General features: G+C 41.4%; 1 protein-coding gene across 2 annotated transcripts in view; it reads right to left on the reverse strand.

Annotated features, from left to right (window-relative positions):
* Nucleotides 1-26,678, reverse strand: part of grid1a (glutamate receptor, ionotropic, delta 1a) — a 266,451-nt gene extending 239,773 nt beyond the window's left edge. Inside the window, exons 1-2 of one of the 2 annotated variants that reach the window (XM_035401218.1) lie at nt 26,060-26,678; nt 23,220-23,375 (exon numbers count right to left, since the gene is read on the reverse strand). In XM_035401218.1, coding sequence (XP_035257109.1) covers nt 23,220-23,375; nt 26,060-26,138 — 235 coding nt within the window. In that variant the 5' untranslated portion in view covers nt 26,139-26,678. The remainder of the gene's footprint in view (nt 1-23,219; nt 23,376-26,059) is intronic. The other variant, XM_035401219.1, reaches the window with a different exon arrangement.
* Nucleotides 26,679-27,689: the final 1,011 nt, after the last annotated feature.

Genomic DNA, 27,689 nt, shown 5'->3' on the forward strand with positions numbered 1-27,689 from the left:
AAAGGCTGTGTTCCAGTCAGTGGATGAGCCCTATAATCTGGTATCTGTTAAGGCAATTTTCCAGTGCGTGGACGGGCCCTGTGTTCTGGCATCTGTTAAGGCCCTGTTCTAGTGCGTGGATGGGCCCCATGGTTTGGTATCTGTTAAGGCATTGTTCCAGCGTGGGGATGGGCCCCATGGTCAGGTACCAAATCTGTACTCTGCCCAGTGCCAACTAGGGCTGGCTACCCAGCAGGGGCGTGGCCCAGGGAGGGAGGGGGGGGGATTTGGCCAGCCGCTCAGTTCACAACAGAAATACAATTAGCCGGCACTGTGCCGACCGTCACACTCACAGCAGAGTAACCGAACGCAAGACACTGCAACGGTCGGGTAGAGAGACGGCATTACCATATTTACATCAGAATGAGAGCGACTCATTTTAAGAGTGTAGCTACAGTGCCTAGAGGCAGTCTGCGGGCTGTTTTCCTAACCCTGACGCTCCTCTTTTTCCCCATAATCTTCCTAAATATGCCTGATTCCACTCGCTCCTCCACATCCCGTCAGATTACCCAGGGGGCATTGGGGGGGTGGGAGCAGGGGGACACAGACCACAGTAAACAAGCAGGCCTGCCACATCTATTAGATCTGTGTGACACAAGCGGGGCAGCACTCACATTTAAACAGAGACGGTTCCAGGGCTGTGTGCATCTCCAGACTGTGAGCGCCGGCCCCTGAGCAGGCAGTCACAGTGCATTCAGACCGCCGCTCATTCAAATCTAGAGTCCTCCTCTTTATTATGCGTGGTTATTACATCACTGGTATCTCACAGTCTCTTATAGAGGTGCAGTTACAAGCTTGCTAAAACTCTGTAAATAATAACGTCTCCTGGGGGCGGGGTCAGCCGCTCACTGACTCCGCCTCCAGAGGAAGATCCAACTGGATAAGCGCGGACCCGGGAGCGGGTACCACGCAAGAGAAGACAGGCTCAGCAAAGATGTTCCACTCATCGAAACCACTCTCAAGATGAAAGAGCACGCAGTTCAACTTTAAATCCACTTCTGCATTCCAGTCCACGGCACCCCAAGACAATCAGAGTTTAATCAGAAATTCGTCAGAAGGCGGGACGGGTGGCGGCGTTGGTTTTTGACAGGCGCAGCGCGAGGCGGAAATGAAGCTCGCTCCAAATTAAACGTGTGCGCGACCAGGCAGGTAGAGGAGCGGATCGTGGGCATTTCACACGGCTGAGCACCACTGCACCCCCAGCAAACACAGTACCGCTCTCTCAGAGGGACAGTCACCTGTAATTCATCACGCATCTAATCCTGTCTCTGGAAAACTCTAAAAATGCAAAACAAAGATATGGAAATGCTGTGCGAGCCTGTGAAGTCCCTCAAGCAAAAGGATTGGCCAGAGAACCATGATCCACGCAATTAAATCGGGTGTTGAAAATTGATATTTGAATGGTTGCATTTAAAACTTCAGCTGTGTAGCAGCTCCTCTGCATCTGTAAGAGGTGGGTCTTTGCCTGAAATGTACAGCTTTAATGATGGCACAGCACTCAGAATAATAGCAGTTTCACACGTCAAGGAGAGGTCAATACACAGGAATGTCAGTGCCCTGACAACAGTGACCTACCTTACAGACGTCTGACTGGAAGCTAATTAAGGTGAATCCTGTTTGGATTTACGACACTTTATGGCACTTTTCCATTACCATTTAATTGCTAATTTACCACCTTCTGAAATATCACTTTCGTGTGACATTAAAGCAATATAAACTGTCTGGCTTCACTGTGCTTAAAAGCCATTCTTTTGATTGTATAAAGGAATGTCAAAAATCAAGCCATTGTTATATGCTAAAACTATGACAGTAGCAATCAGTCAATATTATTTAAAAAACATTCAAAATCATACTTCATAACCATGTGCAATGTGGCTGCATCATGTTAGAATCTCATAAAACAACACAACCAATGTTAAATGTGTAGTGACATCAGACCTGGGTCAAATATTTGCTTTGGATTCAAGTTTCTGTGCCCTGTTGATCTTGCCTGGTGTAACTGAGCCTGCCAATATGACCAGAAGGCGGGGTTTGCACTTCAAGAGTATGTCATAGGTTCCAATGCACCAGACAAGATCAGTAAAGTGTAGAAAAGTATTTGAATCCAAAACAAATTTGTATTTGACCCAGGTCTGAGTGACATATAACTACAAACATTGCTCTGCCGTTCTGCTTAGACAACTGTAAAAATATCAACAGTATGGAAAATATTATGGCAGTTCCAGTGCTTTGCCTAGCTACCCATCTATCTACAATATCTATCTTATCTAATTTAAAATAAATTGTGACACTTGTTTGAGTCTAGACTTCAGAATCACTTAAATTATGATACATATTAGATAGATATTATCTGATATGCATCATTCTAGTGATCTGTCTACATAATTAGAGGACTGTGCAAACACTCATACTCAGACTGGAAGAGGTCATACAATACAGAAACTTCCAGAAAGCTGAAAACTTTTAGGTTTGGGAGTGTCGTTTTGTAAGCTAATGCAACAGAAGGTAAAACGGGCCATCAACACCAAAATGGGCCATCAACACATTTCACACCCAGTTCAGGTATGAAGGGCCCTGCTGAGTGAGTCACAGATTGTTCTTTTCATTTTTCCATTTTCTTGGATCATTTTCAAAGCAAAACCCTGCAGCAGTGGGTTAACAAGGCAGTCAGCCTAGCCTCAGAGCAGCAATAAGCACATACACACCACCAGCTGAAAGACTCTCACGAACGGGCTAATTGATGGTTATTTTGGCAGTTCATTTAGCAAACAAACAAAAATAATAATCAATAAATAAACGAACAATAGAGACAGATCAATCACTCAACACTAACACTCCACTTGATGTTATTGAAATTTGAGGACAGCCACATTCAGTTTATTTTTTTATTATTTCCTAAGCATCTATCCTTCCAGCACTGATGAATTCCCTCTTAAAAAGCACCCAAACCAATTCTGTACAAGCACCTTAAGAAGCACTCAGACCAATTCTGTACTCGAGCTTTATAAAGCACACAGACAAATTCTTTAGCACCTTAAAAAGCACTCAGGGCAATTCAGTACTAGCACCTTAAAGAAAACCTCAGAATAATTCTCACACGGATTATTTTTGAAAGAAAAACATCAGGTGTACAATGACTAGGCTGAGGGACACATTCACAAGACAGTGAAAACACTGCACTACCAAAGATTCCAAAGACTCAAAGGCATCCTATGAAATTAATACTCTGAAACGGTCAGTTCCTTCCAGAAAAATGAAAGGAATATCCAAGACAGAGAGCAGAGACCATACTAAAGCCCGTTCCAGAGCAGATGATGAGATTAGACAGAACACTATCAGAGGTCAATGCAGCCCCGTTTTTTACCACTTCATACGTTATGTTGCCAAGTTACATATAATAAAGAATTCCACACAGGTGATAATTGTGCAAAGGGAGGTGAAAGGGTGGAGGCTTTGTGTAGTTACGCATTCAAAGCTCTATGTAGTTCCAGCACTGCTCTTCTCTTCAGTATTTCTATGAGCAAAGGCAAATGGAATACTGCCAAATAAGGTCAATAATGAAAATTTTGTTTGTTTGTTTTTTACAGATGTTACGATAGGGTACAATTAATCTGTTGCGGGTGATTTTTAATTATAATGAAAAACACAGTTGGTGTGGAACTTATTTTCTTGTAAATGTATGCAAAATTAAGTAGGATATCAAAAACAGCCCGATCTTTAGCCAGAGAGAAAGGACAGTGGCCCTGGGCAGCGTAAATTAAAGATCACCGTGGTTACGACGAGTCGTTTATGCAAAGCGAGCGTAGTCCATAATAAAACGACACTTCACAATGGGCAGAAGTGGCAAGGAGTTCAAACAAGGACTCTTTTCTGTTTTTGGTTTTCATTCCATGAAGACAGGATAAGAAGCTGAACATTCAATAGTTCATTATGTGTAATTTTGCATTGTACCCATTTTCAAAGGTGCACTGTAATAATTGGGATTTATTATTTCAGCCGGTGGGTGCTGAAATAATAGGTTGGCCTCACAGTGAATAAGAACAGTCGTCGACTCAAATGTCAACAGAGGTCAGTGAAATGCAGATACAAATCTATGATTAATACAGGAGAATAACAGAGTTGGAGTTATTTTAATGTGGGGCACTTGACCTGCATGGCTCTCAACCAAAGCCTCACATACCCTGTAAGTGGCCCATGAACACCTTGCCAAAATGAATTACTAGTCGGGAAAGCCAATTAAGTCGGTTTGCCACAGAAGTGCAGTCGATACACATCTCTATAAATCCATGGCTGTGTTCTGTTATGCATACTAGTTAATACGCATATCAAGTATGGTCATCATATTGTTGTCATAAGTGCATTCTGAACCGCAAGTATGCAAATACTGCAAGTACACACTAAAATCCCTAGATGTATACTTCCACACTTGACGGGACCCAGAATTTCCAGGATATATATATATATATCATACCACTGCATCAAAAATGAATAAATCTATATGGAAAAATAAGAGTATAATTCATAGTAATTTCATGTACTAGGGCTGTAGCTATAGCTGCACTATGTACAGTAGCTGAAGCTAAAGCACAATAACCCTTTGGAAACGGATAAGGGTTCCAGACAGCACATTCTGCAACTGTTGTTCTTTGCCAAACCGTTGATCAAGATTCTTCTGAAAGAGAGGTGGCCCAATGCCAGAGTAGTTCAATTTAATCTTTTAGATTTTTTCCTCCATTTGCTGTGCACTGACATGATATCAGCATGCCGGACCACACTGTCTGACATCCGCACATCTGCTCAGCTCCAAACCCCAGCACCACCTCCTTATGCCAGGACCCACCGCTGCCACCCCCCACTCCGTCCCCAGCCAACTGCCAGTCACCCTCCCCAAAAGACTGAAGTGCTGCAGGACTTGTGCAACAGGTGGAGATTGCGCGTACCCATCACAACGTGGGCTGTTGCCATGCCAACCACCCAAAGTCGCTCTGTATTCATGTATGCTTCAGGGAACAAAAAAGAAACATTAACTAGTCATCTCCATATCCACTTACCAGCATTCAGCTTAGCAACTCCCCATTGTCATATTGCCATTACCATTGCATGGTAAATTACAGGTCTCCTATATATATATAGTTGATATATTGTTGATATATATATATATATATATATATATTGTTGATAGGTCGCACCACTTCCATGTGGTCATGTGATGTGTTTTTTCAATCTCATGGAGCTGCAAGGCCTTGCTGTTGATTACCAGTCTTATGGTCACCCAGTAGGTAATATTGTGTATAAATGTGTGTTTGTTTACTATCGCATCAGGTATAATTACAGAGAAAACGGTGGAAAGAATGACCGTTATTGCAGTTAATAATATATCGCCCATTCCCTACATGCTAGGTGAGATGTAGAGACCATAAACGATAAATGGCTGACAGAGCCAGAGAATTTGTTCAGACGCTATTAGATAATGATGCATTTATTTAAACACATGCAGTCACATGTGGTAGACCAGGTACCGTTAACAGTAATGACAGCACAAATGCACCACCACCGGACACAGCACCATACCACTGCGGATGAGACAAAGCACTTGTTCAATCGAGGACTACAAAATGGTTTTCCAACAGTGCCCACACTGTATAATCCATGATGTTTTCCAAGGAGCAGTGAACAACATTACAGGTAGGCTTTTTGTCTACCCAGCAAAACACTATGAAGTGTTGGTTATTTAAGAGTGGTGTTTAGTGAGGTGGCTGAATTTGCAGAAAGGTTGAGAAATTAACAGTTTGCATGTGGGGGTGGCAGTACACTTAAAGAACAGCCAGAACTTTGTGGCTGATGCCACGTATCACTGATGAAGACATTTGCTTTATGCCAAAAACAGTTGGGTTTCTACTGTGCAACTTACTGCAGCTCACCACCTCCTTATACATCAAATGTGATTACATGATGAGCATTAACTAACACAACTTTTACATTTCTAAACCTAGATTTATAAACATTTATAAATCTAGATGTATAAATATTTATAGAGCAAGTCACATACACAATCAATTCAGGTAAGTGCTCAGTAATGACATTATCCAACCTAGGAATCGAACCAACAACCTTTAGGTTACCTAGACCAGTTTCCTAGCCATTGTACTCCACTGTTGCCCCTGAAAACCCAGGCAAAGTTGCCTACACCAAAAACAGGAAAGAAAGCAACCAAACAAGGCAACAAGCATATATGAAGAAATTATGAAAAAGACAACTTGCATCATCCTCTCACCTATGTATGTGGCATAATGAATGTTCCACACCACTGGCAGCACCCCTTGATAACTGAAACCCTTTCCCAATAAACAACCACACTCCTTAAGGACACCTGGAGCGCCCTCCGGAAGCACAGCCACAGGGTGTTCAGGTGAGAGATCAACTGCTGTGAAATACAGGGGCTGTGTGGACTGTGGCCATTTTGCCCATGAGCTTTTCTTCAGTGCCTGCTTTGTGATTGGGAACCTTGCTTTGGACTTGGACGACACTTTGACTCAATCACGGGACAGCTTAGCATAGCCTAGCATAGCACTGTTGTGAGGCCAGCAGCAGTAATAATCAAGTCGAGTGTAACTAAGGCCTGTTCTGTTACTTACTCAGCTTAACACACACGCGGACATGCATGCACATTTTGCTTCATTCCCGTTGTGCAAAAAATTCACACTGCAGTCACGCAAATGTACAAAAACCACTTCTACTGTTCGATATTTCAAGCAGCAAATCTCGGTTTCACATTTTCCACAGAACAGGATTAGTACACTGCAAGAGAGATCTTGTAGCTCCTCATTGGCTGTGGCTGCATGGCCTACGGCCTATTTCAACATTGCTCAAGAGGAAAGATGTGTCTTTTAGCTGGTTGCACTAACGCGCCTGCACACAGCGAGACCTCAGCACAGTGAGCATTCTCAATACAGGGCACCGTGTGCTTCTCTCACTTTACATTCCTTTCTGGCACCAAGGGCATACTCTTTAGCAGGCGTAGTCCCAAGCAACTGATCACACAAAAAAAAAAACATTTTTCATGCATTTTCATTCCCGTTTCTCTGATATACCTAATTATATTCAAGCCCTGTTTGTCCCTATGTCTAATCTTTACATTAACAGATTTTCTGCAAGGCTTGTCTTACACATCCCCCCGTCCCTCTCGGCTCGATTTCCAGAAGGCGACGGTGCAGGTGGTGGATCGTGAATTATACACGCTGCCCTCGAACCAGGACAGAGGCCCTGCCAAAAGAAACTGCCAACCATTCCCTCTCTGTCTTCTTCTCCTTGGGAAAGCATACAACCTGGCAACCCACACAACATGGCAACCACCGTCCTTTTCCAAATGTGAGCCCCTCATGTAAAACGTGCGTGGACATAACAGAAGCTACGTCTGATTCAGCTTGACGCGTTACAACAAGGAATAACCCCTTCTTCATTTTTTTCTTTTTTTACAAACTTGGCTTCAATCAGGCTGGATTGAATACTAAAGACTTTGACCAATCCAGGATCAGATCCTGCTAAAAGCAATATCAAACAGTATTACATGGTGTTCCTGCCAATATCCTGCTATGACTGGGATCAGACAGACAGGGTCCAGAGCAAGCCAGAAACCCATCTCTCAAATTAATGAGCTGCATCAATGGTGAGTGAATGTAAATGATATACTTGTGGGCAGCGGTGTGGAGTGGTCGAGACTGTGCATTGACTTCAAATTAGGCAGCTGCCCTGAAGGGCCATCCAGACAGGATACGCTATGGGTCTCCTTCCTGTTCCTCTAGCCATCAGACATGACAAAAGCCACACTATTATTGTATGATAACATTTTAGCTAGCAACTAGCAATTTTATCTACGTACAATTCATGTTCCCAATACCAAGTGATCACACCCGTACTTGCAAATGTGGAAACTAAATCCTGATATCTGCAAACATTAGAAACTTGTTGCCACAATGAATGTGCTGAGCATCATTTTGGGAAGGTGCCAACAAAACTGAAAAATGTTATTTAGGGAGGAGGGATCATTTTTACAGGATCAACTTTAATAACTAGACCTCGTAACTAACTGTACGGTGAACACAGTGAATTGAGAGCCTGGGAGATGTGGGGTTCCCCAGGGAAGCTCACAAACTCAGTCAACATTGACTGTGTGTGGGAATACACAGTGCACCGTAGCGACTCTGCGGTGTGTGGAAACCAGGAAGCACAGAAAGAGCCGGAATGGCAGGGCTGCCCTGACCCCTCCCCTTCAGACAGGTTGTGTGGTGCAGCCCGGCGCTACTGAGGGGAAACAAATGGAAGTTTTATGGAGTCCCATTCGGGTCCCAGCAGCCTGCGGGTCGAACGCTTTGGCCCTCTGCTGCCCTGCCCAGCCTCACTGCCATCTGCCTGGGAGAGCAGGCACAGAGCGCTGGGCTTTCAGAGCTGAGCTCTGCACCACAGGGCACATCATTCCAGCACATATGTCTGCACACACACACACACACACACACACACACACACACACCACACGTGTGCACACACACACGCATGCAAACATGTGCGCACACACGCGCTCACACACGTGCGCACACACACATACACACCACACGCGTGCACACACACACGCATGCAAACATGTGCGCACACACGCGCTCACACACGTGCGCACACACACATACACACACGCACACAGACTCACACACACACACCCGCACAGACACACAGTTCTAAAATTCCAAGTCTTCCCCCTGCAGCTCATTCCTGGGGCACCCATGCCCCATTACATCAGTCTCTCAGAGACAACAGTTCCATTACATCAGTCTCTCAGAGACAACAGTTCCATTACATCAGTCTCTCAGAGACAACAGTTCCATTACATCAGTCTCTCAGAGACAACAGTTCCATTACATCAGTCTCTCAGAGACAACAGTTCCATTACATCAGTCTCTCAGAGACAACAGTTCCATTACATCCATTTTATAGTCACTAAAGCAGTTTAACAAGATTAATCATGTATGAGCTGAATGAGATAAAGTGGATGCCCCTGTGATGTTTAATTACAGAAAATATCTGAATATGAGATTGGACACAGAAATTTCATGTTGGTTGTGACCTTATTTGATGATCACAGCATGTTAGTTTCCATGCTGGCCAACAACAAAGACCTACTGGATAATTAACAACCCACAGGAAGCAAGTAATTGCAGCCACATTTTCTTCTGAAAATATGAGTGTGGAACATGGTGATATAATCCAATCCCAATTTTCATTTATTAACGTGTTAGAAGTACAAAAGAAAATTGTTTTAGAACCCAAGAACTACCTTACAGAATGTTGAACAATATGGTCAAAACATGGACTTTATATGCAAGTCATGGCTACAGTACATGCATACATCCTCACATGATTAATGTATTGACCCACTGTAACATAAATGTAATGGATTAGCAAAAAAGACAGAAACATTATGTTCAATCACACAAATTCAGAATGTTGCTCCAAATTCACAATGTATGAATAAATCATTTATGATCATGCATGCAAATTAATCTAGCTGTTTCAGAGCATGTGAGGATTCTGGATTTTTCTGTCAATCTGCCAGTACATTTACATAAAACTGCATTTACATGATAAGGCTGTATTGGTAGCTAAGTATGTGATTTGAATGATTCACATTTTCAACAGAATAATTTATAGATCTGAATAGTTGATTCCTGGGCTGGAGTTCAATTTCAGTCCAAGGAGTCATCTTCAGTGCACAATTGTGACGTCTCCCTAAATTGGGAATTCAACAAGGTCACACTATGAGGCCATCAACTAAGAAGTGAATGGATCAGGTCAAGGCAAGGGCATTGCTCAAAGTGAACTAGTGAAAAGAGGGGGGGCGTAGCTTAGACAGAACTACAGAAGGAGACCTGAGGATTGTCTAAGTGAAGAACTACCAGGTTAAAAATGATACTTTCTCTCACAAATCAAAGGTGCCAGCATGTCTCAAAATTCTGGCTTTCCTGACAGCAATACACCCCCGTTTCACACCAAATCATTTTGGCACACATAAGTAAATACACATACAACCATCACCTTTCCCAATTTCCATTGTCCACTAAACACAATATATTTTTTTGTTCATTTGCATCGATATAATATATTTTTACTTTTTCATTTGTATTCACCGTTACATACAGTACAGCTAATTTCAGGTACGTATGCGTTTTCTTGGCGAAGCGATAATGTATTCGGTGTGGATTTTACCCACCCCTGCCAATGCTAAATCGAGCTGAGGCAGTGATTCAGGCAGCGCATGTATAGGTGTGGGGAACAAGGTGCTAATAGCACAGCGCGTCTGACAGGAGAAAGGAGTCAGCAGGATGTGCTAATGGCAGCTGTCGCTGTCGCACTCGGCCCCGTCACAGCACAAACCGGGGACCTGTGCCCACAGCCACCAGAACATTCTCACAATGACCGATGAGCAGGTGTCCTAAATGAGCTCATTCACTCACAGATTATGAAATTCCAAAAGGCAATCGGGTCATTAAATCCCATCCCCTCCCTGAAGAGATGATGTCTAAATATAACAAAAAACCCAAAAACTGAAGTCTCAGACCACTTTACTAGTCAACATCAAAGCTACAACAATGTTATATATAAAGCTATCTGAAAGAGCTCCACAGTCAAATACAACATTTTATCAAGAAATAACATTATATATAATGAATAACTATTTCCTGGTTTGGTAGATGAAAGACTTTGGTCGAGCTGGCAAGTATTTGAAGGGGTGTAGCTTATTCACTACTGTGTGTTGGTTAGTCAATCGCAAATAGCAAATATAACATAATAAGAATAATTATTTGTTTCATTCTAACAGTATAATTGTTATGTTTATCATCTTCCAATGGTGTATACTGAGATAGAATACCAATGACATCATCATTCCAAATTCATCTCATTCACTGGTGTGTTTGCAGCAGACCCCATACACAGTAAGATAATCTGTTAAATCAACTGATAACATGCATTTTACTCAGAGTATATGTGACTCATAAAAACCTGCGCATATTAACACTGAATACATTACTGCTGGTGTGGCAGGATGGTTTGCACAAATGAAGATGAGGATGTGACCATGGAAACATTCATATTTAACATGAGCCTGGTCTTATGGACAAAGCCAAGAGGAAAAGACATTGGGGGGAACTAACAGAGAGAAGATGGCAGAAGAAATTAGAATTGTGGGAATGGTCCAATCTCTGCAGGACTAAGGCACATACACTGCACACGCAGGCAGGAGGAAACATCCGTGTGCAGAATGGGCCCAGAGACATGGGGGGGTTGGGGGGGGGGGGGGGGGGCAGTCTGCTTATTGACATCTCCTTGACTGCACAGCATTGGCAATAAAGACAACAATCTGGTCCCACAAGCACTCCAATCTGTGCAAAGAAACCACCTCAGGGTTTTACACTCATGTGTGGGGCATGACTTCCCAGCATATAACATCCATAACTGAAAAGCTGACACAACCAGCATGAGCTAAACAGACCACCGGTGGGGAAAAGGCTGAATCAGCACTAAATTTGAGCCTGTCACCATCACAACGTACGCCATACGACCGACCTGAGCATAGCACTGTGCTCAAGGAGGGAAAAAAGCCGAAGTCCTTCAATAATACACTGAGCATTGGGTTATGAGTCTATCTATTGAATATTTGGTTTTTGTCAGCACTGATGAAGGTCCACTGACCAAAACATCTGCAGTTGTATTTTTTATGTGCACCTTGCACTTGGTCACTTATTATATGCTTGAAAAAATGTATTTATTTTATTTATTTATGTATTTATTTTTTGCTAAGCTGTTTAAGCCTTTTTCTCATCGACTTATCCTGATTTTCAGCGGTATGAGAGTTTTCTATCTGATGCTCTGATGCTTTTTATGCTTAAAACTAACGCTACCATGTTAACCTTTGGAAACATTAAACGATATGAGTCATAGCACCTGCTGCTTTTATCTGTATATTGAATGTTGGCACTTCCATACACAGTGTACATTTTTGTGTTTTTGCAGTTGTTTAATCATGTTTATATATAGTATTGTTATAGCCCAACAGAAAGGTCCGCTCTGAGAAACCAGCAATAAAACGACCTTGGAAGCAAAATTATTAATCATCAGAACTATTACTCCTTTTTTATCAGAATAACCAGCTACCGTTTTAATACTTTTTCTGCAGATCCCATGAAGCATCACAGCAGCCAGTGATATATAAATGCTGACTTCTTTCCTCACAAATCATTTTTCAAATGTAAGGAGCCCATAAAGTGTCAAAATCACAAACACAACAATCAACAATGGTGGGTTTAAATTGCTGGCAGGCAAGCACAATCACTTTATCTGTTTGCCTTTGTATTTAGTCTGTTATTTTTTTTATGTAACAGATGTCCTTATTTGGAGCACGATAAAAAGCTTGCGTTTTACTCTTCATCCATTTATACGGCAGGAGGTTTACTGAAAACATTCTGGATGAGTGCTTTTGCTTAAGGCCAAAACAAAAGTGCTCCTCAAAAGAATTCAAATGTGTCATGCTGGTTCCAGGTCTTCATCTGTACGTACTGTCAGCCAACAATCTTGCTTATTTTATGTCCCAGACTATGTGATCAGAATATATTTATTCATAAGATAAAATGAAACGATTTGATAAAAGAACATTTGTTTTCAGTTAATAATCAAAGGGGTACCTGTTCTGATATGGTAAATAAAAGGAAATCTATAAGCAATCTCGTTCAGAGAAAGTTTTACGTATTAATCTATACAGGTTAAGTGTTTGCCATTTAGTTCATATTTACTGTACACAGACTTTGACAACAGTTGATCTACACTACATCTCTATGGATTGCACCCATTCAACCAGTTCAATTCAAAAGCCACGTCCATTATGGTTGGGAAACAAAGCTAGCTCTTATAAAAATCTATTGTTAAACCAACCTCCTCCTGTTCAGACAATCAGAGCCACAAGACATTGTGATTCCACTCACTGAATCCACATCCACACTGCAGAACATCGTTTTTGTATTTGGCCTCCTGAGGCTTTTAGGTGGAAAGACAAGTTGATACAGATAACAGACAAAAAGTTGAAGAATGTCCTTGAATGGCAGCTGCCTCAGACAGAGGAGAGTGACAACTCCTTCAAAATTCCGAAATATTTTTCCAAAGTCCAACTTTTCATGTGATGTCTCATCATAAATGGAGGACCTTGCGTTAAATCAACTTGGTGAACATTTAAGTGTGAATATAATTTAGAGTAAACTGGGGAGATTTGGGTTTAAAGCAGTGAGATTTGGGCGTAAAGTAAAAATATACAGTAAGATAAAAAAAAAGTTTTGCATGTCAGTATTAATTTAAAAGCATTTGAGGGGAAATGGGATTGTATATTTAAATGAACAGATCTGAGTGTATTATAAATGTCAATTAGAGGACACACTGGAGATGTATTTGTTAAGCATGGAAAGTTAGAGCGAAAGTTGGCTTAAACATAAGGTAAGAGCAGCATGATCAGAGATTACAGTCTACAGGTCGAATAAAAGAATGTGGAGTTTAGCACGATTTGAGTGCAACATTAGTCTAAAGGAGCTACAGGGACTGAAGTGTGAGTATGTAATAAACAGGTATATATCCATCCACCAGATGAGATGGTACAAAAAAATCCCAATAAATCATTAAACACGCCACAAGCAGGAGTATTTATCCCAATGCCCTGGACAAATTTTTCAAAAAGCTGGCTTTCTGCATCCACCCATCTAATCATCTCCTACATGTGATTGGTTACAGAATGCCTTGCATTCCCCACCCAGACTGATTCCCCAGGTGATCAGTGCAAAAGATAATTGAGTTCTTGAGAATTTACCTCCCTGGTAAAATAAAGGGTAAACGTAAATGTGGGGCTTGTAAATAATTGTGTAGGTAAAGTAACTCACATAGAGGAAAGATTCGCTTTCCTAAGTATATACTATGAGTAGGTGAAAATGAAACATGGTGGCATCAGAGTACAGTTTATTAAAACACACATAGAACGATGGACTGAGTGTCACCCAGAGATGGGAGGGATTCAGTCTCAGCGGACACCACCAAACCCCGCTGGCTGATGGGGCATCCGCAAATCTGCCTGTTGGGATGCACATGAACGGTCCTCCTCTGACTCGTGTCTGCGAGAGTCCGACTTGTGATCTGCAGCCTGCTAAGAAGTGGCGGCTGACATCACGTGCTTAGGCAGAGGGCAAGCGCTTGTCTGCACTTTTCAGAATCAACACCAGGAGCTGCGATGAGCTTTGCAGTGTGAGAATGACTGAGCATGCCAAAATTGGGGAAAAGGCATTTCAGAAATACTTACATGACCACAACACGACACTCTGAAAGAATCAGGGTTACAATGGTCTTCGTGCTTCATGATATATGCTTAATATTCTGGCCAGACATGCTTACGTATGTGTAAGGATGAATATTTGTGGAATTGTCTAACCATCAAAAAATAAATAAATAAATAAATAAAAACACAATGGAGTGTTATCATTGAAAAGTATTAATTTTACATCACTGTTCCACCAACATTGCGATAATGTTATACTCAGAAACTGATGTCCCACTCTATAATAAAATCGTTGTACCACTCTTGTTATAATAATTATGCAGGGAGGTTATGACAGATTCTTTAAACATGGGGAATTTATACTGACAATTCTGATTTGCATAACATTGCACTGTGACACTGAGAGAATGATTTGGAAATTGCTGGTGCGTCCATCTTCTCTGTAACATCGCATTAAAGTTTTGATTTCTGTTTGCTCTTTATATATTTAACAGCTATTTGCAAGGTTGTCACTGAACTAATGTACAGTTCTTTTAAATTCAGTGCATGCTTTAGGATTAATTATGTCAGCAAAAAACAATACCTTGAGGTTATGATACAAAGAGAAACATTCTGGGGAATAAAACTTAATTACAGTTTTTATTGCAATGTTTTAGAAGAGTTCTTACCATGACACACATAATTAACTGTGCATGTATTGTGCATGTATTTGAAAGCAAATATATATTTTCCACAAAATGGTAATTTAACTAAATACATTACAGCCTACTGTTTAAAAAATAATTATACAGTGATGCCATGAAAGCAACCGGTTTTTGGTAATTGATTACCCAGTAATTATTTCAGAGCTAATGTGCACTTGTGCCGGTTCTGTTTGTGTTTGTGTGTGGATGCGTGTGGGTGATAGCCCTGGCTACATTAGCCCGTATAACATTACTGGAGAACAATACATGTGAGCCAGATTCTTATGGTTTTAGCAATAATGTCTAAAGTAGTGAAAACTGAAAGTGACCTTTGGGTGAGAGTTATTTTTTCACCCATATTGCATCCAATCATAGCCAACAGATTAGGTCCATCTATTATACATCATCCCTGATTAGCATATCAATTATTACATTTTTCTCATAATATAGAATGAAGTCTGCACTTCTGTTTTATCAATATTACAGATCCAATTAAGACTTCGTATTCTTGCCATTTTCATAATTTAAAATGATAATGCGAATCACTATCATTTTCATTTAGTAGGTGCAGCACATATCACAGCATGTTACTGTTCAGTTTTCATACTGTCATACTGTGCCCTTGTTTCAATTAGTCAATAGAGGGGAAGAATAGTATGAAAAATTCACTGGGGACCGGGTGTATTTTAAAATTTAATTAAAGTCTTCATGTAATCGTTGGACGACATCAGAACTCGCGGATGTCTCCTCTCCTCTCATATTCTCTTCACCATTTCAGTTCACAACTGGCCACGCGCTTTACACAGACCTGAATAAGAGCGGTAGCTACCATTTTCTGATTTTCTGTTTTACGTAATCAGCATGAACACAAACCCAAATTCTACATCAAAACCAACACAATCCTGATTATATAGCAACAAACAAACATAATCCAGATCATTACATGGAAGTAACATTAAAGTGTATTATATTTTGTCCTCACATTAAACCGTAGCTCATATCAATCATCTCCTCACACTGAAGTATGTGGACACTGCAAAACTATCTCAGTGTTCTACTATTCCGGGATGACTCATGCAAAAATGAATAAATAACTCGGTATATGTAACACACTTCACGCTGACATTCACATCGGTCAAATTAAACACTGCACCTGTTAGATGAACTGTAATACTTGGCAGGGAACATGCAGGTATACTGGCAGATGGGGTAAACAACGCCATTGTAATTCCGCGCCACGCCGCGGACAGTCTCAGCGCCATGTGTTAATATAGACCGTGCATTGGAAAGCATTGCCCATCATAACAAGGAACAGACCAACCTGCTTCCCGTCTTTGCCGCCGCTCCGTTTCCACTATTCCACGGGGAATGGGCAATTTTCCTCATTTGAAATATTTCCTCATTTTAAATAATTTTCGGGCTTTCGCACAGGTGAATTGGAAATTGAATTCAAGTCCATTTCCATTGCGTTGTACTTCGCACATTAGTGTCTTCTGTTTCCCAACTACTGTAATTACAAGTCGTGATTTGCATATTGCGATTAAGTACTGCTTCTGGGGAAAATTACTTTTGTGGATGAGAAACTGTTTTAAAATGTTTGATTGCTTTAATTACCGCACTTCAAATAAAACACACCTGACTGCTCGTTGTAATGGAGTGGGGAGGGCCGCCCATGAAACGCGCGCGCGAGTGCACGCACTTTAAAGCCCCGGGTTAAATTACTAGAGCAGTCTCGGGAAAATGCATTGTAAAGGTTCCTATGTACTGTGGTTTGGAGGGACTCCTATCGCAAAGTGTGTTTTTTTTTTTTTTTGTATGTGAAAACTACAGTCTATGGAAGGCAAGGGTAGCTTTGTGATAGAACTTTGGCACACAGCTAGTGTGATGAAAAGCCCCCCTCCACCTGCTCTGCTTGTGGCCTCCTCCTCCCCATTGGTCTGTAATGACACGACTGTGCATAGTAAGCAATGGGGGGAAGAAAAGGTCACAGGTCACAGAGAAGAGGAAGCCATTCCACCAGTCGTGCTGAGAGAGCCCACAGAGAGGTATTGATCCAAGAGCCTCATCAAATCAAGTGTTGAGTGAGAGTACAGTGACTCCCTCAAGTCTGAGAGAACTTGCAGATTTATTTGTTGGGGTGAATGTTTCGAAAACCTGTTTGGAATTTTACAGTCTTAAAATCGTGTGAGTGTGTGTGTGTGAAATGTAAATACATATGTCAGTGTGTGTGTGAGTGTGTTACAGTTAAAAATGAATCTATTCCCTGGTCTCTCTTTGTGAGATCACATATTCATGTATCTCTGTTGGAAAGTCTGTGGTTCAGTGCGGGGAAATATGCTGAAGGAGCGATACATACTTAGTGACCCTTGCATAAGTACACACACGCACACACACATATACACTTGACATATGTATTGCAATGTGTGTATTATCGTAAGTGTACTTATCGTGAGAAAAATAGATGTCCCTACATTAAGAATCATCTATTTGAGTGAGGAATCTTGACAGCTAATTTACCCTGTTTTTGTTAGTACATAACCTTCATGCCAGATTTCCACTTTAACCCAGAACTGAACATCTGCTGTCATTTCTGTCAGTCCTGTGTCGGCTGCTATTGGGCTTTTTCAGCTCAAGAAAAAATGATTTCCCGTAAACTGTTTTGTGTCTGAAAACTGACAGCAAAAGCTCTTCAAAAAAGGACAGGTAAATAAAACTAGAGATGTAATTATGTCTTTTTTGTTGTTATTTTGTGGTTTGCCCTTTGTCTGGAATAAGGAAGCACTCCTTGTTATCCACAGACTATTTTCATTCTATTTTTGGACTGCAGTAAAGTGGAAGAACAGAACCCTGTCTTTTGTTAATTGTACCTTACACCCTATATCCTAAAACCCAGCAATTCATTTGTGTCCCCTATAGGCAGCATGAGTCTTGAGTCTTAGGCTGGAATTGTACCAAGAGCTGAGAATGTGCAACCACATGTGAATTGTTTTACAAATGTAAAATTGTGGAGTACAGAGCCAAATCAAGAAACTATCGGTTTCTCATTAAATACATAGTCTATGACTATGCTTCTGTGGTGCTGTGGTGCAAATATGACCACCAGCAGTGTATTTCCACAGTGTATTTGCATGGCAGGAGTGGAGAAAATTATACTTGACACTGAAATTATGCTACATGTCCATGCACTGCGCGTGGACCTCCGCGGCGCCCTATGGCTTGTATAAGAGCGGTAGTCCACTAGCACTGGAACCCAACGGAAGCAAGCATCGGTCAGCATCTGCTACGCGTCCACTCCACTTCTAGTGTAATTCCTTAATCTCCTAATTTTTAGGTCTTAATGTTATTTTCTGGTTTGAATCTTAATCTAAATAACCACATATTCTAGCATGCTGAAACCTACGCTACAAGGAACATTCAATAAAAATATAATTAATAATATTTTTGTATTATGTCAAAAAATATAACTACTTGAATTTATAAATTTAGTTTATTATTATGGTTAAGGTAACCATAATAAGTAAAATCCGTATCAGGTTTTCTTTTAGAGAAAAACAGAAATATACACGGAAGCACAGAATAGCACATACATGTACAGTAAGTATCTGCAAAAGGGCAGGAGTGCAAACCACTTAATGAGTGTATAGAACACAATTAGACACTTACGAATGATGTCACATTCACATCCACAGTCCGTCTATGAGGCAGAAGCAGTTTCATTTCCCCTGGATTTGTAATGCTGAGCAAGTGTCTGTACAGTATGCCTTAAGACTGCATTTCTTCGGCCATATAAGATCTCATTGATTTTTTACGGGATGAAAAACTGGCCACCTCAGTACCTCCTCTTTTCAGAATCCGCCTGGCTGATTTAACAACCCGTCTCTTCAAACAGAACCGCACAGCTTGAGGAAAACCCATTCCAGTGCAGCTCCACACTCTGTCAAAACACCAGTCAATACTAGATGCTAATATTAAAATAATTATTAACGAAGCACACTGAAACACAATAATTTAGCAATTTTGAAAGTAATCTGTTCAGGATTTGTTCTCTTGAAATGACACATTTCATCTTATTAAGCAGTGTGATGCGAATCAAACTATTGATCGGTGGAGGGAAGGGACTTTGTGTCCTGCCTGATATTGCATGTGTTGCATTTTCTGCTTGAATAATTTCTGTTCATTCATAAAAACATTACGTTGCTCTAATCCGCACCCTAAATGGTAATGGTCTCATTGATTACATTTTGCTACTGCTCTACCTTCTCTTACTTCCCAAAAGCCAAGCAATCTGATTGGCCTGGAGAAAGAAGCTCAAAAAAACCGGAAGTGTTATTAATGGCTGCTTGCTTGTTTGTTTGTTTTTTCCTGAGCTCCTGAGGGGAGGTACATTGTGAACTAAAAGCATGACTGATGGTATGGAAGGTGGGCCGTGCCAGTGCTGACTGCGGCCGGTAGCTCCACGGAGTGATGTGCGATTGGTTCAGGCGTTGCCGAGGGACGGGAGGGCTTCAGTCAGCTGGGACAACTGTTAGCCTGTCTGTTGAGCTGCACATGCAGTCTCCTCCCCTGCTGCATTTCCTACCCACTCTGAATCCCCAGGTCACCCCTGCAAAGGAGAGCTGAGCTCTCGGTTGTCCTACCTGGTTAAATGAAGGGTAAATACAATTTTAAAAAGTACTACATCTATTTAGTCATGGCCGCGCCCGGGCACACATCCCACACAGTGATATGTTCAGCGTTAAGTCGACTCTGACAGAGTTCATTTTATTCTGATAGGGTACATTTGATCCCTGTTGGACTCATATAAACCGTGTTTCTTTTTTTTTTACTGCGCAGTAGACACAGCACTGCTTCTGAACAAACTATGTGCAGAATCCAGATTTGGGTTTAATTTGCTAAAAAGAAAACACATTTCTCTGCAAAGTCAATGCATTGCTTGTTTTTTGCACGTACACACTACACAGCGCAGCAGAATATTAATGAGCACCCAGACGCTCTGCCCTGTTTCATGTTCAGCGCAGACACAAATGCTTATTCACTCGCGCGGACACAACGGCGGCTTCGCCACAAACTGTCAACTGTCGCAGCCGCAATGGATGACTCTGTTTACATCTGGTACACCCTTCAAAACAATAAGAAAAAATACAAATCGAAACTCTTAATTGCGGGATTTTATACCCTCTGAGTTTTATAATAGTATGTTTATTATTTTTAAAAGATTTTGACAACCTGACAGTTTTTCTGGAGAGAGACTGGTAATTTCGAGCTGTTCCCACCTTGCCAATACGTCTCTTGAAATCTACTAAATAGGTTATGTGTAAAATGGCTGCTTAATTAAGTGTCTGTTCCAGCATTCAATGCGAGCTTGTTCCCCAATGTATCCACCCCCCATGTGGTTTTTAAGCTCAGATGTTCCAGAAGACTGCCCCCCCACCCCCACCCCTTCAATGCTTAGATGAACAGATGAAACTGAAACCTTGCTGCTGACAACAATATGGTTAGAGAGCCATAGCAATTAAATCAGTGGGGAAAGGTTCAAATTTGATCTCAAATGATTTCACAAGCATAATTATGAACAATGGCAGACAACTGCGCAAGCTGAACACCCCACCCCAACCTCCAGGAACTTTCTGCCACGAAGCAACTTCTTAAATGCTCAATTCGTACACTTGATATGGCGATATGGTAATTAACACAATCAATTCGCTCAGCTTCCTTATCCGAGGCTTTCTGCTTTAGTGTTGCACACGGGACAATGCGTGCGAGCCCAACGCAGAGAGGAAGAGGAAGAGATGACAGCACTCAGAGTTAAAAGCAAGCGCGTTCCTGTGCCACAGCTGCAGGGCTGTCTGACGGGGCTCAGAACGGGCTAGCTCCACGGTGGCGAATGGCGGCACGTACCTTTCAGAAGTGCCCGTGACATTCAGGTGCAACAAATCGCACAGGAAGCTAAACTCAGACCAGGCAGAGCTAAGCTCAACCCTAAACTGCAAACTTTACTCCAGGAATACATTGTATTGCATTACTGGCATTTAGCAGACACTCTTATCCAGAGCAACGTACGCAACCTTTTTTTCATTTTCACGCAGTATCCATTTATATGGCTGGATATTTGCTGAAGCAATTCAGGTTAAGTGCCTCGCTTAAGGGTACAAAAAAAACTGCAAAAATTCACAAAGGCATCCATTAAAAATTACTAAGAAGACTTCTATTTTTGTATGTTTTGTATTTTGAATTCCTTCCAATAAAATATAAATGGAAAAAAACATAACTGTGATGGAAAAAAAAACTAGTTTGTTTTATGCATGCATGCAGTTCTTGTGAAAGGGGCCAACAATGGATTGGATGTAGGCGGAAGCTGCTAAAACAAGACAGAAGAGTTCATGACACCATTACTAAGAGTTAATCCTTTGATGCTGGCTACAGTCCAAGCACCCATATGTAAATTGAATGCCCTTGATATCTTCATACAGATTTGCGCAGTGGACAAAACACTTGCCAAGAACTGTCAAATGCAGAATGCATCTTTATTGTGAGTGATGCACACTATAGCCTATTTATCTGTCTGATTAGCTTCAGATCTACAGTACGTGTTATCTTGTCAGACCTTACTAAGGACTTCACTGATTAGGTTGTCACTTAGTGTGGCACTTGAGCAGTTCTGAATGAAAGGAGACCATTCTGTCAAGCAAGGAATTGCACCCAGTTGTGTTGACTTCATATGTGCAAATATGAGTTCAGAATGTGGGGTCAAGAGTCTAAAGCCAGCATAGAAAAACACTGTCAATTATGAGACAGTAGATGCTACAGATGCAGAAATTCAAATGCAATCAATTTAATATTTCAGGCCTTTTATATTTCAGGCGGCAAAACGAATGGCTACTGGGACACACATTTTTTTCAACCACTTCCTAACTTAACAATTTAACTTATCTCTTTGTCTGAAATGTAAGATTTTGGGTACAGAACTGAATATATATTGTATTATTGTTAAGCTTTACATACAAAATTGTAAACATGATATAAAATAAGTTGACCATTTTTTCTGACTGAATCTGAAAAATCTAATAACACATACAATTATGGCTAATAAATAAACAATATCAGTAAAGTCATCTTCGTTGCAGTGGTTGTTTTTTATAAAGCATTCAGTAAAATTTATCATTTACTGAGAAATCCATCCTTACTGATTTCAAGGCTTTTGTTGTTGATCTTTTGAGCTAGCTATTAAGCTTTCATCACCTAAGGTCCATTATTGGTTTCCATTTCCTTTTTCATACTGTAAGCAATGAATTTCGGTTAACGTTTCTATCCACATTCACAGGAGAAAAATAAAATATAAAAGATCATTATTCAGCTTGACTCAACACTTCCACCTAGCTTCCCCTCCACAGAAGACAGTTCCTGCCTCAGCTGATGTATGTGAAAGGAGCTCACTTCAGTGGAAAAAGCGCACGACTGAGCTGGGATACACCGATCACTCACCCCATGGAGCACTGGGGCCAGGACACCTTCATCAATCTTCAACACTTAATTGTTTAACTGACCTAATTAGCTTCCATGTGCACATCCATTAGAAAGAGAGGGCACCAATGGGCCAGCAGCTTCAGAAGCCACTCCAATGCATCTGCTGCCCTATCCTGATCAGATGGAATGTGTGACTGTGGTTCTGGGTCAGGTGAGCAGTAGCCTGTGCCATCAGTCTCTGCAGTATGCTGTGTACCATATATAACCACGCATATATTTATAAAGGGGTGTACAGAGTGATGGCAAAGCAGGGTGGTCAAATGATATGGTGAAACCTGTTGCATCATCTTTGGGATGCACACGGTGCCCTTGACCATGTATGTGAGGTGACCTGTGGAACGGTCTGTGCTTTGTCGGTGTGGCAGCACTGTGTGCAGGTCAGCCAACTGCTCAAACTGCAATCAATCAACCAACCAACCAACCAATCAATCAAACAATAAATAAATAAATAAATAAATAAATAAATAAATAAATAAATAAATAAATAAATAAATGACCTCAAGGATACAGTGCATTAGCCCAGAGGCACCCAGACATGTAGGCACCTAAATCAGAGAATCAAAACACTGGTTCAAGCAGCAAGCAATCTATCCAAAATGAAAACACTGTGATCCACTTACCTTCTTGTACTGCTTGAAATGGGTTGTTTGGCTCAATAAGTTTTATGGAGTGGGTGATTTTCTCGCTCTGTAAAATGTCGTCATTGAGACTGAGGTCTGAAATGGCCAATTGGAAAATCTCGTCGTCCCTCAACGCGTTTTCTTCGAAAATGGCACCTGTTGAAAGAGTGTTTGTCGATTAGTGATGTAGTTGTAAACCTGGCTACCAGTGTGTGAACAGCGAACTATTAACTGTAACATACGTATATTATTCACAAATGGAAGTGCTCACGTCCTCAAACTATTAATAAGACCAAAACGAGATTACTTTTTCATAATTATTGTTTTAACATCGCTCGAGAGGAAGTGCACGATGGAAAATAATTTACGTTAAAAAACATTCGTGTTTATTAAAAGGAACGTTTGCTTGGAACGCATGTGTTCAATTGCATATCACAGTTATTTGCGGTCAGTATAATCTCGGGCGTTATCATGCCCCACCCCCTTTCAGCACCATGGACAGTAACAAAGTGTGTTGAGTAAAATTGACTTTGCACAATACGGCTAGCTATAACTCGTTTGACTATTCGTATCTATATTCTTTATGATTGTGTAATCATAGCTTAGCTCTGACAGGAACAGAACTGAAAGGATTCGGTTCAAAATCAGAAATCTCCCATGGACCTGGTAAGTGTTGATTTACGTTGATCGTTTAATGGTTTTAAAGTTTAAATGCACACTCCGTATTGCTCCGTATTGCATCTCTTAATGGAAAGCTTAACGGTTATTCATTTTGTAGTCTGTGGACACTTTCACACAAAGTTAACTTGAGATGAAGTAAAGTAATTCATCTTATGTGGGCTATACCACAATTAAAGTCAAGCGTTGGGCGGGCTGAACTACTCCAGATGCGAAAGATATAGAGTAGAACGGAATTAAATTCCGGGGGTGGCATGCACAGTGCACGAGGAGAAACCTTACGTTGACTTAACTTGACAAGCTTACTCCAACAGTACAGTACAGCACACTGCGCTTTCTACGCCGCATATAGGTGCTGGTACTCAGTAGGCTAACCTACGCATTAGAATTTCACAGAATGAATGACGGAACAAATCGTTGCTTAGATTGGCTACTTGATTTTTATTTTTATTTATTTATTTATTTATGTTCATTTTTTTGGTAAGGTAAAAGACAAAACAGTCTGTGTTGCATGTCCAGTGGCTGGCTGAGGGATACAAATGCTATAAAAAGAAGAAATTCATAACTAGAAGCAATTTAATAATAAGCGCAGCACTAGTCTGTATAGGCCATTTATTTGGATTCACTTCCATGTCGTTTGCAGGCTCTGTTCTGTCACACAAAATCCATAAGTGGTAAATTGGAAAAGGGGACATCAAACTTTGAATCAAATGGGGCCTGAGCAGGGATCATGTTGTCGTTTGATCGTCAAGCACAATTCAAAATTCGCTGTATCAATTTAACGTTTTCTTAATTTAAAATAAAACCGCAGTACCGTCTAGCCTACTGCAGCTGGCTAAGCCTTCAGATCCTTTCATATTCTCCATCGTCTCATGGTGCGTCTAAGCGAGTACTGGCAAATTTTCTCGTAAAAAATATCAGTGCCAACTTGCAGTAGGCTCTACTTCCAACAACTAATGCACAAAATTTCGGGACAGAGCCAAGGTTAAAAATTCACACAGCAACGTGAGAATGGGACGGCTCACAATGTTTCCTTTACCCTTACCGATGTTGAAGTGAGAACCAAAAAACCGACTCAATACCACACGAGTCAGATGCGGTTGTTTGAGTGCCCGCGCGTGATTGGTTCAAAGCTATTAATAAAAAAATACCATAAAAAAATATTATAGTTGCATTTTTAATATGATACTTTTTTGGCCTTCATATGTTGCTAATACCACCGACACGCATATACCCGCGCAGCAAATCCCCTTGTTCGCAACTCTACGCTTTCGGATAACTTCATGATTCCACATTCAAAGATCTCTCTGCTTAGTAATTCTCCGTGAGCATGTGCATGTATGGACGATGTGGTCATGCATTAGTGCCCCCGGCGTTTTTAGCCTTGTGCTAATCAAACATCGCTGATTTGATCTATCAGGTCAGTATGCTGAAAGAACTGACACTTCAAGTCCAAATTACCCCTACAATGTGTTAGCCTACTGTTCGAAAGAAAAAAAAAAGAAAAGAAAAAAACCTTTGTCGTGAGCCATTGATTTTCCCCCTCAGCTATATATAGACGTTATCAGCATTTTTCTCACGTTCAGTAGAAAGTTCAAGCTTATAGGTGGGAAAGGAGTGAAGGGGGAAGGGGCATTATAACAAGCATCCGGCATTCGGTCATTAAAGCTTATGCAACGAATAACAAATATCCCAACAGGTAAATCTCTGTTGGGTTTAAAATGCGTATTTGCTTCCATCGGAACAGTGTCTTTAAACGTAGTTTCGCAACTATATTTCCACGGAATTTACTGCGTAAAAATAATGCACATAGCCTATTATTTTCCTGATCAAGCGACAGGCAAGTGGAACGTTAACATATGAAAACCCATTCAAATTTCACTGCACCCCAACTTTAACTGTTTTGCGCGTTTTGTTGGCAGCGAAAGCGTCGTTAATTCAGCAGAAGTAGAAGATCCAACTGGTAAAGCCGCGTCTCTCTCTCAGACAGTACACAAAACGCACGCACGCACACGCGCGCGCGCACACACAAACACACACACACGCACTTTTATAATAGAATGCAGGTGAATCAGCAATGTTATGGAACTCATTTTGTGTGTTCGCTTTTTTTTGCCGCACGTTTTCCCTGGTTTGCGAGTATTTCGGCTGAGGCTCCTTACCGATGTGAATGATGGAGTCCGCTCGCACTAAATTGCATTGCAAAATCCAAAGGGAAATGGAGATCAACAGCAATTCCATCTCCGGTTTTTACTAAAGCACCTCATCCACGCCTTCAATCGTTGGAAAATCCAATTAGTCACAGTGAAATATTGACATAAAAAGATTTCAATTAACGGCTACGGCAGCATGATAACATCGCAAAACCAAACCAAAAAAAACGACGATTTACACAACAGACGGCGGCTTTCAGGGGGAAAATAAAGTAGTCAAAAGTAAAAGATGGAAAAGAAAAGGGAAAGGCGGGGAAAATCCTTGGCGGTTTAGAGCCAGGTAGTGAATCCGGCGCGTAGCTCCAGCTCTCGCTCCATCCGGCGCTCACGGTGTCTGAGACATAACAAACTGCAAACTGCGGAGGAGGGACACCCCCCACGCGTTCGCCTGCCTGCTCGCTCGCTCTCTCGCTCGCTGTCCCGGACCACGTGACTGCAGAGACTTTCTACACCACGGAGCTGTCCGGAGAAGCCAAGGAGAAATGGAATTTGTTCAAGTCGGAGACAGCCAGACGCACAGAGAGCAGTCAGTCCACACGGCTGGGTCCTCTAACAAAGACGCCTACGTGGGAATGAACACGATTCGTTTGAAAAGCATGCCTAAACTAATACACGTAAAATGAAGGGGGGCGGGGGGTATCACATGATGAGTTCAACAACCCTGCAAAACCGGTAACTTGCAGTGGACGAACGGTGATTTGCGAGGGATCTTTAAGATTGAACCGCTCTATAAATGTGTATTGACTAATGGGGAAAGGGCGCCGACATGGATTTAGAAGTTAAATAAATCAACAACAAAAAAGTTGAAAGTATGGAAGAAAAAGTGGATCTGGGCGCATATTAACAACTGTGGGACCGAGAAGAGGAGCGACGTCCGTTACCGCAGGTCTTACAGGTGGAACGAGAAGAATTAAATAAATCAATTGAGGACTTATCCTGGGAATGGGTGGACGGCGAGGTTCTTTTTTACGTCTTCCAGATGCAACGAAGAGCTTGCGACTTAAAATTGCATTGAGAAACTTAACTGGGTGTGTGGATTCGACTGGGGCTGCTGTCTGCTATTTAGGATCGAGTGGGAGACGCATGACAAACGGTATAAGGATGAGATGTTTTTTGATAGTGGTTGTTATCTAAATTTACTGGTTCATTCAGCTAGCATCTTGTTAACACCCTACAGCTTTCAGAAGATACCAGTAGATGTTGTGGAGATACCTATGGTGATAATCACGGAGATGTCAAGTAGTATTGTTCACGTTACGAAAATCATGTGTCAAACGTTTCCGTTTTGGAAACGGGGAGGTTACATTTAGAAATAATGGACATCATTTCCTCTCTTGCACAGTGACAACACAATTCGCTGGAATTTCACGGAAGAAGAAAAAAAAAACAAGAGTCCAAAAGAGACGAGTGGTCAGAACATTTAAGTCGTTGGACCCGGACTTTTCATACACGGCATTGAAGCATGGAAGTCTCAGCATCCGAATAGCCTTATAGCCAAAACAGGTCGGGCAAAGTGACAGCGCAGGTCACAAGTGGATTTTCTAACGGGAAACGAACAGCGGGACGGAATACGCTTGTT

The sequence above is a fragment of the Anguilla anguilla genome, chromosome 18 (assembly GCF_013347855.1).
Source record: "Anguilla anguilla isolate fAngAng1 chromosome 18, fAngAng1.pri, whole genome shotgun sequence".
NCBI lineage: Eukaryota > Metazoa > Chordata > Actinopteri > Anguilliformes > Anguillidae > Anguilla > Anguilla anguilla.